The sequence below is a fragment of the Heloderma suspectum genome, chromosome 2 (genome assembly GCF_057233095.1).
Source record: "Heloderma suspectum isolate Gila_16-S chromosome 2, 16-S_ref, whole genome shotgun sequence".
NCBI classification, from domain to species: domain Eukaryota; kingdom Metazoa; phylum Chordata; class Lepidosauria; order Squamata; family Helodermatidae; genus Heloderma; species Heloderma suspectum.
Window position 1 is genome coordinate 295,844,892 of NC_139459.1, and position 14,391 is coordinate 295,859,282.

At 47.7% G+C, this 14,391-nt stretch overlaps 1 protein-coding gene across 3 annotated transcripts in view; it reads right to left on the reverse strand.

Annotated features, from left to right (window-relative positions):
* The window catches only part of FAM120A (family with sequence similarity 120 member A), a 76,269-nt gene extending 69,638 nt beyond the window's left edge, over positions 1 to 6,631 (reverse strand). The window contains exons 1-2 of one of the 3 annotated variants that reach the window (XM_084839974.1): positions 6,466 to 6,631; positions 5,474 to 6,127 (exon numbers count right to left, since the gene is read on the reverse strand). In XM_084839974.1, the coding sequence (XP_084696100.1) occupies positions 5,474 to 5,947 (474 nt within the window). In that variant the 5' untranslated portion in view covers positions 5,948 to 6,127; positions 6,466 to 6,631. Of the gene's footprint in view, positions 1 to 5,473 lie in introns of all 3 variants that reach the window. The other 2 variants (XM_084839975.1, XM_084839973.1) reach the window with 2 other exon arrangements.
* Positions 6,632 to 14,391: the final 7,760 nt, after the last annotated feature.

Below are 14,391 nucleotides of genomic sequence, written 5' to 3' on the forward strand. Positions count from 1 at the left end.
CTCAGAATCATCTTCCCCCCTTCCCCTGCCTTTTCTCTTTTACATAGCAAAGCAGCTTTTACTAGGGGATGGGCAATTTGTGGCCTTCCAGATGTTCTTGGACTGCAGCTCCCATTGTCCCTTACCATTGGCTGTGCTGGCTAGAGCTGATGGAGTTGCAGTCCAATAACATCCGAAGACCACAAGTTGCCCACCCCTGCTTTCCTCGATAGGTTTAATAGATGGCAATGGTTCAGTTTTAAGTGCATAGTTTAATAAGTGTTTGACAAGAGTACAGATACCTTTTTAAACTAGGTTATTATTTTTAAGAAAGACACTTACTATGGTTGAAATGTTTAATAAAAATTTAATTTTAAAATCCAGTTTAAAAATCCACTGATTTTTATTTACTTTATTAACAGAAGTATTATAGCCTGGCTTTTGACAGGCTCTGCAGAAAGGTCACTTAATCAAAGCAATATATAATCAATAGAACAAAAACACAAACTTAAAAACTAGGAGCCAGATATTACAAAACAAGGGAAAGCTAAACCAAACCAAAGGCATGGCAAAACAAAATGGTTTGGACAACATGCCAAAATAAAGAAGGAGCCAATCAGGCCTCCCAGGACTTTGCGTTCCACATCCTGGGCATCACAAGTGAAACGACCCCATCATACATCCCAGCCAGCCAGACCTCTGACGACAATGGGGTGTAAAACAGGATCTCTGACAACAATCACAGTGTACAACATATGTATGTGGAAGGCCATCCTTCATATATCCTGGTCCAAAAGCATTTTGAACTCTGTGGAATGCATGTACAACATACACACCCACACAGACAGGGGTTATCCTTTCCTGCCACTTATCTGATTTCTCAAGGGAAAGCAGCAATTGACTCACATGGGCACCCTGCCTATGACACAATGGGCCTGTTCAGATGCGCACGGGGCGAGGGTGGTTGCGGTAACTGTGGAGGGTTAGCATAACCACAACACGCACACCCATCACACGACCAGGAACCACACAGCACCACATGGTTCCCATAACCATCACCCTCCATAGTTTTTGTAACCATCCTCCTGCCGCCAGTGATCTCGGGGCCCTCATGCCATGAAAATGCACGTGCCAGCTGCTCCGTCCATTGTGATGCCCAGCAACCATAGAGAAAATCCGCACCAGCTAGAGCATCACTGGAAGCAGCAGACACTCTAGGCAGCCATCTCTATGGTAATGGCCTGTACACCACCTGGAGCCTGTTTTAACCACCGGGGAACACGACAGACATAATAATAAGCTAACTCTGCTGCACGGGCGTGGTTACCCAGGGTGGTTCCAGAACCGCAGTTAGTGGGTTCCCCCCATGACACGCTAAGCCACCGTGGTTTGTGCAAATTTTCTGACCATCACAGCTTAGCGTGACCTCTGAACAGCCCCAATAACTATGCATTCTGTTTAACATCCCACATGCTGCCAATATATGCAGAAATGGCAAGGATTTTGTAAATAGTAACAAAAATGAGAGACCAACCGGTATTACAATGCTTTTTCTTAAACATATGTAAGCACTAGAATCAGACCCCCAAAATGATAGCAAAAATATTACGGTTTGTACTGTCATAAGATCTTGGTTTAGAATGTGGATTATTATATATAGACATGCAGATGTTAAGTGTTGGGTATCAAACTAAATATATTACTATTTCTTTGAAAGTTTTACTTAAAACTCCTAAAGTTTAACTTCTGTTTTATGAACTCATAATCTGAACCTGCAATTATAAATGAATAAAATGCTGTTTTGATAAAATAGCATGTGTTCTGAATAGTGTTTCCTATGTTCTTCTTATACGCTACAGATTTTCCACTGACTATGCAATTTGCTAGCAATAACACACTCGAGATTTCAAAGTATCAGTCTCATGAATTCTTACCTCATTTGACTTAGCAGCACAGGAATGTATTATATATGAATTCTTGCTCCAATTGTCAACACAACAAAATGTATCTTAAATTTCTATAGATTTATATCTATTTATTAAAATATTTCTATCCCACCTTTTATCCACAAGTGACATTCAAGGCAACTCACAATACTAATCACTAAAATACAAATATAAAATGGCATACTGGCCAAAAATCAATGAACATTACCAGTGCAGCATAAAAACATCAGCAGCATTTATGCATTCAAGGTTTGCTATAAAGCTTTATATATGCAAACATAAAACATACTGAAGAATTAAAGGACTATGCCACTGCTTTCTACACAAGAAAGTAAAAGCTAAAATCTGCTGTACAAAAAATGATTTTTTAAAAACTTTAGATGTACTTCCATATTTTTCACTTCTTTGAGCAAAAAAATCTTAAGGAATTAAAATAGAATTTATTAACATATTAGAACTGCATATTGGCTTCAATATGATATATAGGATTACCATCACATCTTTAACAAGTCAAACAGCAAGATATGGGGATACAGTAAATTCAGTCTGGAAAGTAAGGTAAAGTTTGGAATTATAGGTGGCAAAAACTGTGTATTATGCCTTAATCCAGTACATTAGATAAGCCTCTAAAGAAAATTAAAATGTCAACCTAGAATTTCCTACTAGCAAAGTTAGAGTTTTGCACTACAAACTACTTTAACAAGCAGTATCACACTTTTTAATATATAGCAGTGAGGGAGATATGCAGGCACTTGTCATTTATATCCATTTTCACAAGAGACAACATGAATTATGTGATGGACAGGCAGGCCTTTCTTCTAATAAAATTTCTGAACATCAGCACTCCTTGAAATCAGTAAACAAGATTCACTCAAATCCAGGCTTCTCATCCTATGAGGCCTACAACATTTTTCTGCATGAAATTTTTCAGCATGGACTACTGTAGGAACAAGTTTCTAGCCTCAATCGTTTACTCCTTTATTAGAAATGCACGTCACATCTGATTAAGTTACAGAGAGAAGTGTGGTTGCACTTAACAGCTTCCCATTTCCCTTCGGAAGGATTTAACAAGCATATATGAACAGAACAGTCTAACGTGTTCACTGTAGTGCTACACTTCACGTCTGTCACTCCTATAAGCCAATCATTACACTAGATCTGTCAACTTGTAGGCTTATAAAATTTCTCACCAGTTACAACTGAAACAAGGGGTGGGACTTCCACCATCAACTTAGTCTGAAGTATCACTGCCTCTCTAAAATGCAGGATGATTTCTAGGCCTTAAAACATGCGTTCCAAACAGACTATCATTTAACACAAGCCTCCAGAAAACAAGTAGAGGGTTATTTTTTGTTTCGCTCAACTCAGAAAAAGTTAACTCTCAAAATCCTCATTTTTAAATGTTTTCAAGAAAGTTGTCTCTTTTTAGGAAAATTCACCACAACCTGAAAAAAATATCCTTTGTCCTGGTTACAGCTGCAGTTTAATCTTCCAAAAGAACAGTACAAAAGCCTGATAATGTTAAGCTCTGATTACAGATATGCACAAGGCTCTGAAGGTCACATAATATTTACTATACTATGCAACAGGACTGACAAAAGTCTAGTTAAGTAAGTGCTCGACACTATTATTTTTCTCTTTCATAAGAGTTCAGGCAGAATATCCCAAGGATTACACACTTTCACTAACTGATTTTACTTTGATGACAAAGTCTATTGAAAGAATATTAATGTAATCTTTATCATAGAAAAATATTATAGGGATTTTTTTAAGTACATGATTTGGGGAAAATGCACAGTCATCAAAAGGACATTGATATTAATGTAAAAACAATCAAGGCTAAACAGTAATCAAAGTGTAGCTTACAACTTTCAGCACTATTAGGCACTTGTCAATTTACATAATTACACGTAACACCTGCATGGTTTTCATGCCTGTACAGTAGAAGACTTTAAAACTACATGAGAACGTTTTAATAAAGTGAACTTGTTTATAGCAATTATTTTATAAGACTTCCAAACTTCAAGCTTTAATGATAGTTTGAGCCAGAACTTCCCTTTAAATGCAAATTGTCTGTTTAAAAACTTGTTGCTTGCTTTCATTTTCTTGGCAAATTCATGTCTAAAGCCCCTCAGTATTCAGTTGTGATGAGACATGATGCAAAAGTGACTGTACTTTAAGAAAAACAAATAGCTGGTTCCAGTGAAGTCTGCTTCCAGAAGGGTGGCTATTTAGCTTGCAAGGGACATTTTATAAATCTGAGTGATCAGAACAATGGCCCCCGGAACAACATGGAGTCAGAAAACACCTCACTGGAGTTTTCAAGATGCAAACTGCACAAACTTCGAAACATCACTAGGGTGGATCTAGAGCACAAGGACTGCAGATTCATTTTTCTACCTACTCATATTCTAACTCTCAATCGCAGATGAACATGGTGAACAACAACCCGCCCTCCCTTTCCATCTTACACTATTACGAGCGTGGGGAAATCAGTGGAACCTGAGATGCAGAATATGAAAGGCCGCCCAAGGACTGGTGAGGGTGAAAGCTAGAGGCAAAAAATGAAGTGCTTACAACACCAGAAGCAGAAATACAGCCTCAGGAATAGTGTGGAAACAACATGATGGGTGTAGCACCAAATTTAGTAATGGCAACTCATTAGGACTTCTCTGATTGTGGATGGGGACCTTCGGGTGTTCCAGATCACCCTCATCTGGTTTTCAAAGCTGGGCAGGTATGTATAAATAGAAAAATCCCTGTAGAGATTGAGGGCATCAGGGTGCTTACTAAGCCCTCCCCTTTGCCAGCTAAGGGCACCCTGCAGCTCCGGAGCTACTAATGAGGAGGCAAGGAGACTACTTATTTCTGCTCCGTCCCCAGCGGGGGCGAGAGTCCATGGCCAAGGCAGAAGCAACATAAACTTTTTGGCCACGTTTGGGTGACCATTAATGGCCAGTGGTGAGCATACACGTTCCCAGGACACTCACAGCACCTCCTCTCCCCGCCCAAGCTGCCAACACGGCCAGGTTTTGACGACATTTTGCGGATACGGGGAGACAGAAGTTCCCTCCCTCCCTCTGAAATCAGTCGAGCCATAACCAGGAGGGCAAAACCTGCTGCCATCTTAGAGCGCTGCCCCTCCTTCCCTCCACCCCAGCCGGTGGAGCGAAGAGGAACCGCGGCCAAGAGCCCAGGGGCTCCCACGGGCGAGGGAAAGCAGTCCAAGAGTTGGCCGCTCCTTGGCGCCAGGGCAGCTGCGAGAGGGACGCCCAGGAAAGCGGGGAGGGGGGGCGCCTCCCTGGCAGCGTGAAAAGGGGCAAAGGGAGGACTACCACAGCAAGTGTCGACAAGGGACAGCCAAGGGAAAGGGGGGCGCGCTGGTGTCAGGATTGAGAAGGGCTGCAAGGTGGCACGGGAAAGGGGGCGCTGGTGCAATGGGGCAGGGAGGCAGAAGCAAGGGGGCGCTGGTGCAAGGAGTTGGGGGCTCTGGAGAGTGGGGAAGGGGCGACGGAGAGCGGCAGAGCAGGCCGCCCCCGCTGGTTTACCTTGATGTGGAAGCGGATGAGGGCCAGGCGGATGCAGTGCGCCATGCAGACGGGCGGCAGGAACCAGACCTTCGGCGGCGGGGTGCCCTTGTTCTGGACGTGGCTGACGATCTGCTGGGCGGTCTGGCGCTCGTTGCCCTGCCGCTTCACCCACTCGTGCAGCCGGGCCTTCTCCAGGGCGCCGTTGAAGAAGACGAAGAGCTCGATGTTGCCGTTGAAGCAGGCCTTGGCCAGCGCCGCCAAGTAGCCCAGCATGTGGTTCCATTGCCCGCCGCTCACCCAGTCCGTGTAGAAGCCGCCGTAGAGCCGGTGCAGGCAGTTGTCGGCGTCGATGAGGAGACGCAGCGCCGTCTGCGGGGGCCTCTGGCGCCCGCCACCCACCAGGCTGCCCCGGGCCAGCTTCTGCAGCTCCACCGGCACCACGGCGCTGGGGCAGTGTTTCTCGATGTAGTCCTGGAAGCCCTGCACTCCCATGGCGGCAACGGCGGGGGGATCGCGCTGGCTGTTGGAGGGGGACTGGGTGGCGGCGGCGGCGGCAGAGCGGGCTGGCTAGCGGCTGGTGGTGAGTAGTAGTAGCCTTCGGTCCAGGGGAGGCAGCAGGAGGAATGAATACTTGCGAGCGGGCAGTGGTGGCAAGTGATGGAGCCCGGGCTGCTGGAGAGAGGATATTATTCAACTAAGGCGGGTGGGTTGTTGGGTGGGCTGGCGGCGGCTGCAGTTACACGGTGGCTCTTCAGGGGGGAGTTGTATGGATTAGTGGGGGGCTCATGGCTGCTGCGGCCGCCATGTGCTGCTCTCACAGCGCCATGGCTCGGGGGATTCGGGCTGCTGCTGCTGTGGCTGCTGCCGCTGCGGCTCCTACTGCCGGGAGAAGGAAGGAAGGGAGGGAAAAGAGAGAGAGAGCGCGAGAGAAAGAGCGGGAGGGGGGAGGGAGGAGGAAGGGAAGGGAAAGGAGAGGGGGGAGCGCCACAGCGCGCAGGAAACCAACCCACTCGCCGTCGCGGAACAGGCGGGACTTGGCCCGGAGTGGCGATGCCGCTCGCGGCGCCTGCCGGCTCGCTCCGCGCCGCTGGGGAGGCGGCGGGCAGGGGGGCGGGCGCGGCCCGCGCCCCGTCTCCCAGCTAAAAGAGCGCCGGCCGGGCCGGCTCCCCCCGCTACTCCTTCCCCCCTCCGCCCGCCCCCTAAGCGGCCCCGCCGCCGCCCTGCCGCTGGGACACGGGCGCTGCTGGGCCCGTTGCATAACCCAGGCATGCGCAGGGGAGGGCAGGCGGAAAGGAGGCGGCGAGAAGGATTGGACCGGGAAGGGCCTCGCAAGCGGAAATGAGGGGAGGGGGATGGCTCGTGGCGGCGGCGGCTGCGTGAGGGGAGGGGGCCTTCTGGAGAGGCGGAGGGGAGGGGGCCGCGCAGGGCAAGGAGCGGGGGCGGCGGCTTCAAATAGGAAAGACGGGCGGCGAGGAAGCGACGGGGCCTGAAGGATTTCCTGGGGTGGAGGAGAGGCCGGAAGAATCGCGTCGCCGGCGCAGTTCGGAGGAAGCGATCCACGCTAGCAGCGTATGGACGGACGTGGTCCGCGACAGCCGTCACACGCGGCGCTCTTGGGGCACCTCGCAGCGCGACCCTGTGCATGTTTACTCGGAAGTAGGTTCCGCTGAGCCCAGCGAGACTTACCTCCAGGTACGTGCGCGTGGGATTGCCGCCGTAACTGCTAATGTTTTTCTTGCTCAAGCTGATGATGCATCTGATGAAGCGGCTCTCGTCATATGCCACAGTCGGTCTTTAAGGTGCCCAAGAGAATGCTCCGGGGGGGAATATAGCACCAGGATCTGCATACACGGTATTGCCGGAGTGGTACTTGCTACGGTGATTGTGTAGCCCAATTCTGTACAGTTACGGGTGCGTAAGTAACACACTGATTTCGATAAAGTAGGCGCACACAACTGCTATTTATTTGAAGTATTTTTATGCAGCCTTTTGAGAGAGTTTCCTCAAGATAAAACTGTGAAACAATAAAATATAAACTTCAATTAACTAAAATGGCGGCATGAATTTTTTAAAATAGTCAAAACTCCCCAATTTATAAAATAAAGATGGGCAGCCATTCATTTAAAAGCTAACTGCAACATCCAGGTCTTTAAGGCCTGTTGAAAATCAAAGGGAGAGCCACACGCACATCCTGTGGTAGGATAGTCTAGAAGGATGGGGCTGCTGCCAAAAAGGCCCTATTTCTTGCTTGCCATCCTAATAGATCTTACCATCAGGCAAGTGGCTAGTCTTAGAGCCCAGGCAGTTCATATAGGTGCAGGCAGTCCTTCTAATAACCTGGCCCCAAGACGTTTAAGGCTTTAAAGGTGATCAGCAATATTTCAAATTGGGCAGAGTTATGCACAACCTATGCAGCTGTGCAGAACAGTGTTATATGCAACTTGTGCAGAATCAGTATTATATGCTCTGATCACGTAACCCACTGCCAAGCAACTGCGTGCCTGCATTTTGCGCCAGCTGAAGCTTCTATACCATCTTTAAAGGCAGCCCCTTTTAAAGCCCATTACAATAGTAGTCTACATGTAACCAGAGCATGGATTACTGTAGCAAGGTCTGCTTTCACCAGACTGGGAAGCAGCTGGCAAATCAGCTTAGGCTGATAAAAGGCACCCCCGGTGACGGTTGCCGCCTGCACTTCTGTAGATAGTGCAAGTCCAGCAGAACCCTCAAGCTGTGCACATGGTCATTCAGGTGGAGTGCAATCTCATCCAACACAGGCTTCACACCTCCATCCAGATCAGCAAGTTTTCCCACCCACAGTACATGCATCTTATCTGAATTAAGCCTCGGCTTGTTCGTCTTCAGCCATCCAAAAACTGTTTCTAGACACCTGTTCAGGGCTCCCACCGCCTCTGGGACTAGAAAACGAGAGGTGTGTGTCATTTGCATATTGATGGCCCTTTAGCTCAGACCTTCAGATGACGTCTAGTGGGGGACAAGATAGAACCCCAAAGGCCAATGGCTATGAGGTGGAAAAGGAGTCTCCCAGCATACCCTTTCTGGGTACGTCCCTCCAGAAAGGACTAGAGCAATGTAACATGGTGCCCTCCAGTCCTACCTGGGTAGGTGACCCAGAAGGTTACCATGGTTGATGATATCAAAAGCCACTGAGAAATCCAGGAGAACTAACAGGGTTGCACTTCCCCCATGCATTCCCTGGCATAAGTCATCCACCCATTATGACACCCATAAGTCATGCACCCATGTCATTTTTCAGGAACTGACCTCAGAGCCTGCACTCCGAGGTCAGTGTCTCTGGGAACTGACCTCCACGCACTTCCGTGCTGCCTCAGAGGCAGCATGGAACAGCCCCATCCCCCATGCTCGCAAGAGGAGCGTGGAGTGACCGAAAAGGGAGTGGCTGGGAACGTTCTGGAGCGGGGAGGGCGCGACTGCATGTACGACGCATCCTATCTGTCATACAGCAGCCTCCTTCCCCGCTCCATGCTCCCGTGGCTGGACAGCCACCATCGGCTGTCTAGCCAAAAATGCAGGGCAGGAGGAGCGTGGAGGGAACGATCCCGTCCATGCTTCTCCTGCCCTGCTTTGGATAGGTGGTCAGCTCGAGTTCGGAGGTGGACGCCTATCTGTCAGGAGGGAGTGCTCTTGCTGCCTTCTGAAATCCTCAGCCAGAATCAACACACAGACAATTGGCCTGTTTTCCAAGGCTTTATTTCTATTCAACCTAACGAGGCTTACAGATGCTAATTGTCTGAGCCTAAGGGGAAGATTTATGAGAGCTGCCTACCAGGAGGGTTCTAACCTTAGTGAATCAGTTGGTCTCTGTTTGGAGGGAAGAGGCAGGAAACCTCTGAATTTATGGGCTAGGAGGAGAGAGTCCACCCCTTTCCCATGGGGCATCGGGGCGCAGCTGTTGCCGTCGCGCCAAACGGGCTGAGCACCTCTCGGCGCCCACCATCTCCCGCTTGTCCCGGCGCCTAGCGTCCAAAAACTGCTGTTGTCCCTCCCTCTCCCTGCCAGGGTCATTGGCACTCAGGAATGTGAGCAGGGAGGGGCTCTCCCGCCGGCTGCGCCTCTGGACAGCGCATGGGTTCCTCTTCCACAGTTTCTACCTCTTCTTCAGAATCAGAACTGCTTGGGGCCCTCTGGGCTCCGATCCAACCCTGACATCATCTCGATAGGATTGCACTCTTAAGGTATTGTCTAAGTTGGCCCTGAGAACTTCCAGCTAAACAGATTTAGGATTGTGGTTTAGCATGTGTTTGTATCTAAATTTGCCAAGCATGAGTAGTTTACTGCTGAAATTAATATGAAAATAAAGAACTTTACATGTGTCGTGTATTTGCACTGCTAGTATAATTTTATTCATACACGATCTCCAATGCAGTTTACAACATAAACACATACAAAAAGGAAGATCCTTGCCCAGAAGATGTTTGACTTTGGAAAGATTGGAGGGACAGGAATCTGAAGAGCAGCAAGACCTGGATGTGAGCAAGGAAAGTTACAATGTCCGCAACGTCATTGTGGTTGAGGATACAGACTGCAGGAGTTGGGGAATTAAGCAAGGCCTTCATGAGAAAGGTCTGTTTGAGGAAAGGATTTGAAGGAGAGGTAAAAGTGGCATCACAGGTGGCCTGGCTGGGTATTCTAGGCATAAGGGTCAATTGAATTATTTCAGAGCAGCGTTGCAGGGGAAAACCAGTGGGCATGGTGGAGGCTTAAACACGACCTCTGCCCTTTGATTCAACCATGTAAACAGTTCCCTGAACCAGTCATTCGTGTTTTCTTAGCAAACTCCAGTTTGGGAATCTGTGTTTATTGGTGTAACATAGCTTAAAAGATGCTTACCATTGGCTGAATTGTATTCTCATGGTATTCAGAGCTTTTAAAAAGTAATTTGCTTTCTGAAATGCCAGCACTTGTACAAGGCCTACGGAATTCAGTGGGACTCACTTTGGAGTAAACATGCATTGGATGAAGCTGCATGCTAAGTGTTAAACCTGGATTGAATTACGCATTTGAAAATATAGCACATGCAAATAGCCATTATGTTTTTTTCATAATACAAATATTAGTTAAGTACCATCCATAATCAAGCTTTATCTTACTGTATATTTTTCCTTCAGTTATGTGATATCCAACCATTATTTTCTTAGAACTGATATGTGAAAAAATTAACATTTGCTCTCTTCTTTTCCTTTAGATTAAAATAACTACTTAAAGATAAAAACATTGTGTCTACATCTTAGCCTCAGAGACTTTAGAGCAAATTCCCTCCATGCCATTTCTCACTCCGTAATTTTCTAAAATCCACTCTGTCTTTAGCAATTTTGCCATCACAGACCTCTGTAATATAATAATCTTCTCATGTGTTATCTACTTGTACTGCAAAGTTACCCTGACTACCTTTGTCTCACTGAACTTTTAAGTCCTGTTCAAAATGCAGCTGTTAACTTTATTCTCCTTTCCAATTAAGGCAAGTTTATTGAGCCTTCCTGAACTGGCTTTATTAGTTATATATCCTTATTGCTATCCAACACAATTTCATTATTTTCCTCAGAGTTTGCGGTAACAGATTTGTTTCTTTTGTAGACCTCTCTATGGTCTTCACTTTCAAGCTCTTAGAACTTCTAATTGACTCTTATTCCTCCAACTTAGTTGATTCTCCCTTACTGACAACCATATTTAGAACAGAATGCTTATGTTTTGCCACTCTTCATCATTCAAGATTTTCTATTTCCCCATAGCTTTCATCTGTACTCTTTCCTGGCTAAATTCCCCTAAACAACCATAACAGAATCACATTTATTCATTTACAATATTTATATACCGCTCCACATCAGAAGATTTTGGAGCAGTGAACAACAAGGTAAAAGAATAAAACACCAAGTTAAAAGACTGAAAACATTTTTTAAAAAGACAAATCCCAATAAGGTGGAATGTAATAAACTGTAGCTGGTCACGCAAGGAAGGCCTATTGAAATAACATTGACTTCAGAAGGCGCCATAAGGAACACAATGTTGGCGCCTGCCTGACCTCTAAAGGCAGGGAATTCCACAAGGGGGCCACCACACTGAAGGCTGTTTTCCTGGTGGACTCCAACTGGGCCATGGGTCCATGTGAAACCACCAGGAACATGCCCTCTGATGACCTCAGTGACCAGGCAGGTTGGTAGGGAAGGAGGCGCGCTCTCAGGTATCCTGGTCCCAAGTTATTTAGGGCTTTGTACACTAGTACTAATACTTTAAACCTGGCCTGGTAGTGAATAGGCAGCCAGTGCAGTTCCCTCAGCAAAGGTGTCACATGCTGAAAAGGTGCAGCTCCTGACAACAGCCAAGCTGCTGCATCCTGCACTAGCTCCAGCTTCCGGACCAGCCTCAAGGGTAGCCCCACATAGAGTGCATTGCAGTAACCCAGTCTTGAGGTTACTAATGCCTGTACCACTTTGGCCAAGCTATCCCTGTCCAGGAGAGGCCATAGCTGGCGAACCATCCGAAGCTGGTAAAAGGCACTCCAAGCCACCATGGCCACTTGGGCCTCCAGTGGCAATGATGGATCTAGGAGTACCCCCAGACTACGGACCTTTCAGATCTTTCAGAGGGAGTGCAACCCCATCCAGAACAGGCAATGAGCCTATCTCCTGGACCTGGGAACCACTCACCTACAGGGCTTCCATCTTGCCAGGATTCAGCTTCAGTTTATTGGCCCTCATCCAGCCCACTACTGAGTCTAGGCACTGATTCAGGACTTGCACAGCCTCTCCTGATTCAGATGTCACAGGGAGACAGAGCTGCATGTCATCAGCATACTGATGGCATTTAGCTCCAGATCCCCTACTGGCCACTCTCAGTGGCTCCATATAGATGTTAAACAACATTGGGGACAAGATGGTACCCTGTGGCACTCCATAGCTCAATTGTTAAGGGCCCAAGGAATAGTCACCCAATGTTACTCTCTGAAATCAGCCCCGTAGGTAGGATAGCACAGTGCCTCCAATACCCATCCCATGGAGTCGATCCAGGAGGATATCATGATCAATGGTATCAGAAACCAATGAGAGATCGAGCAGAATTAACAGGGTTGCACTCCTCCATCCCTCTCTCAATAAAGGTCATCCATGAGGATGACCAAGGCTGATTCAGTCCCTGATTAACTAGGATGAAACCCAGATTGAAATGGGTCTAGATAATCAGTCTCCTCGAAGAGTGCCCGCAGTTGCTCTGCCAGGACCTTCTCAAGTACCTTCCCTAGAAAAGGGGTATTTGCAACTGGGTGGTAAGTTGTCGAATACTGTTGGGTCTAGAGTGGGCTTCTTCAGGAGTGGCCAAGCTACTGCCTCCTTAAGGACAGCAGGGACCACCCCTTCCCGTAGGGAAGTGTTTATCACTCCCTAGACCCACCCAGTCATACCCCCCTTGGCTAGCTTTTATTAGCCAGGAGGGACAGGGATCAAGAGGGCACGTGGTCGGTCACATTATTGCAAGCATCTTGTCCACATCATCAGGCTGTAACAACTGCAACTGATCCCACAAAATTGGGCAGATAGCGGCATCAGACACCTTGACTTGTACTGCACTAACAACAGCATCAAGTTCACTGCTGTGACAAGCAATTTTGTCTTCAAAGTGCGAAGCAAAGACGTCACAGTGGGTCCTCGATGAGGTCAGGACCCCATTTACTGGGGAAGGTGTTAACAGCCCCTGGGCCCCCCAGAAGAGCTCCACTGGACAGCTACTTGAGGACACAATGGAGGCAGCAAAATAAACCTTCTTTGCTGCCCATACTACCATGCAGTAGGCACAATTATGTGCTCTAGAGCGTGCTTGGTGCCATTTGCACGCTAGCTGATGTCCAGCCTGTTTCATTGACCTCACTCCCCAGTATACCAGGGAGCAGAATGGGCTCCATGGTGCCGGAGAGGGCACTCGGGTGCAATCAAGTCGATGGCCCTCCGCATCTCACTGTTCCACAGTGAGGCTAGGGCCTCGGCTGGATCACCAGCTCTCTCCACTGGAAAATCCCCAAGAGCATTCAGAAATCCATTGGATTCCATCAGTCTCTTGGGGCGGACCATCCAAATGGGTCCCCCACCCCTGCAGGAGGAGAGTAACACCGTAAGTTCAAATCTCACCAAGAAATGATCCAACCATGACAATGGGGTTACTTGGACCTCCCCCCGCCCCATCATCAAACTACCCATCTCACAACTTGGAGCAAAAACCTGATCAAGGGTATGCCCTGCTCCCTGTGCTGAGCCGTTGACATGCTGAGACAACCCCATGATTGTCATGGAGGCCATGAAGTCCTGAGCTGGAACTCTGGAGATGGCATCAGCATGGAAGGTGAAGTCACTCAGAACCACCGTCCTGGGTTCCTCCAACACCAGACTCGAGACTGCCTCCGCCAGCTCAGACAGGGAGGCTGCTGGGCAGCAGGGTGGGCGGTACACCAGCAACATCCCCAATCTGTCTCTATGGCCCAGTACCAGGTGCAGCCCCCCAAGGCCTGCTCCAAGGCGGAGTGGTTTCCTGGTGATAGAAATGCAGGTTCTATGAACCATGGCAACTCTCCCCTCCCCCTGGCCCTCCAACCTATGTTGCTGCTGCACCGAGTACCCAGATGGGCAGAGCTGAGTCAGGTTGACTCCACCCAGATCACCCACCCAATACATGTCCACAGAACCACATTTGCTCACAGCACTTTTTATGTAACTCTTTTGTTTCCATCACACTTCCTTTTTGTTATTTTTCTTCCTTATCTAACTTTATTTTTTTTGGAGCAGGCACCTTTAAAAAAAAACTCATTTCTATCAATGGCACCTTATAAATAATAAAAGTAATGCCTGCCATTTCATGGATAAAACCTGCTTTAGGCCTGAAAAATAGAACAGGCTTGTTCCCTGATGAATAAT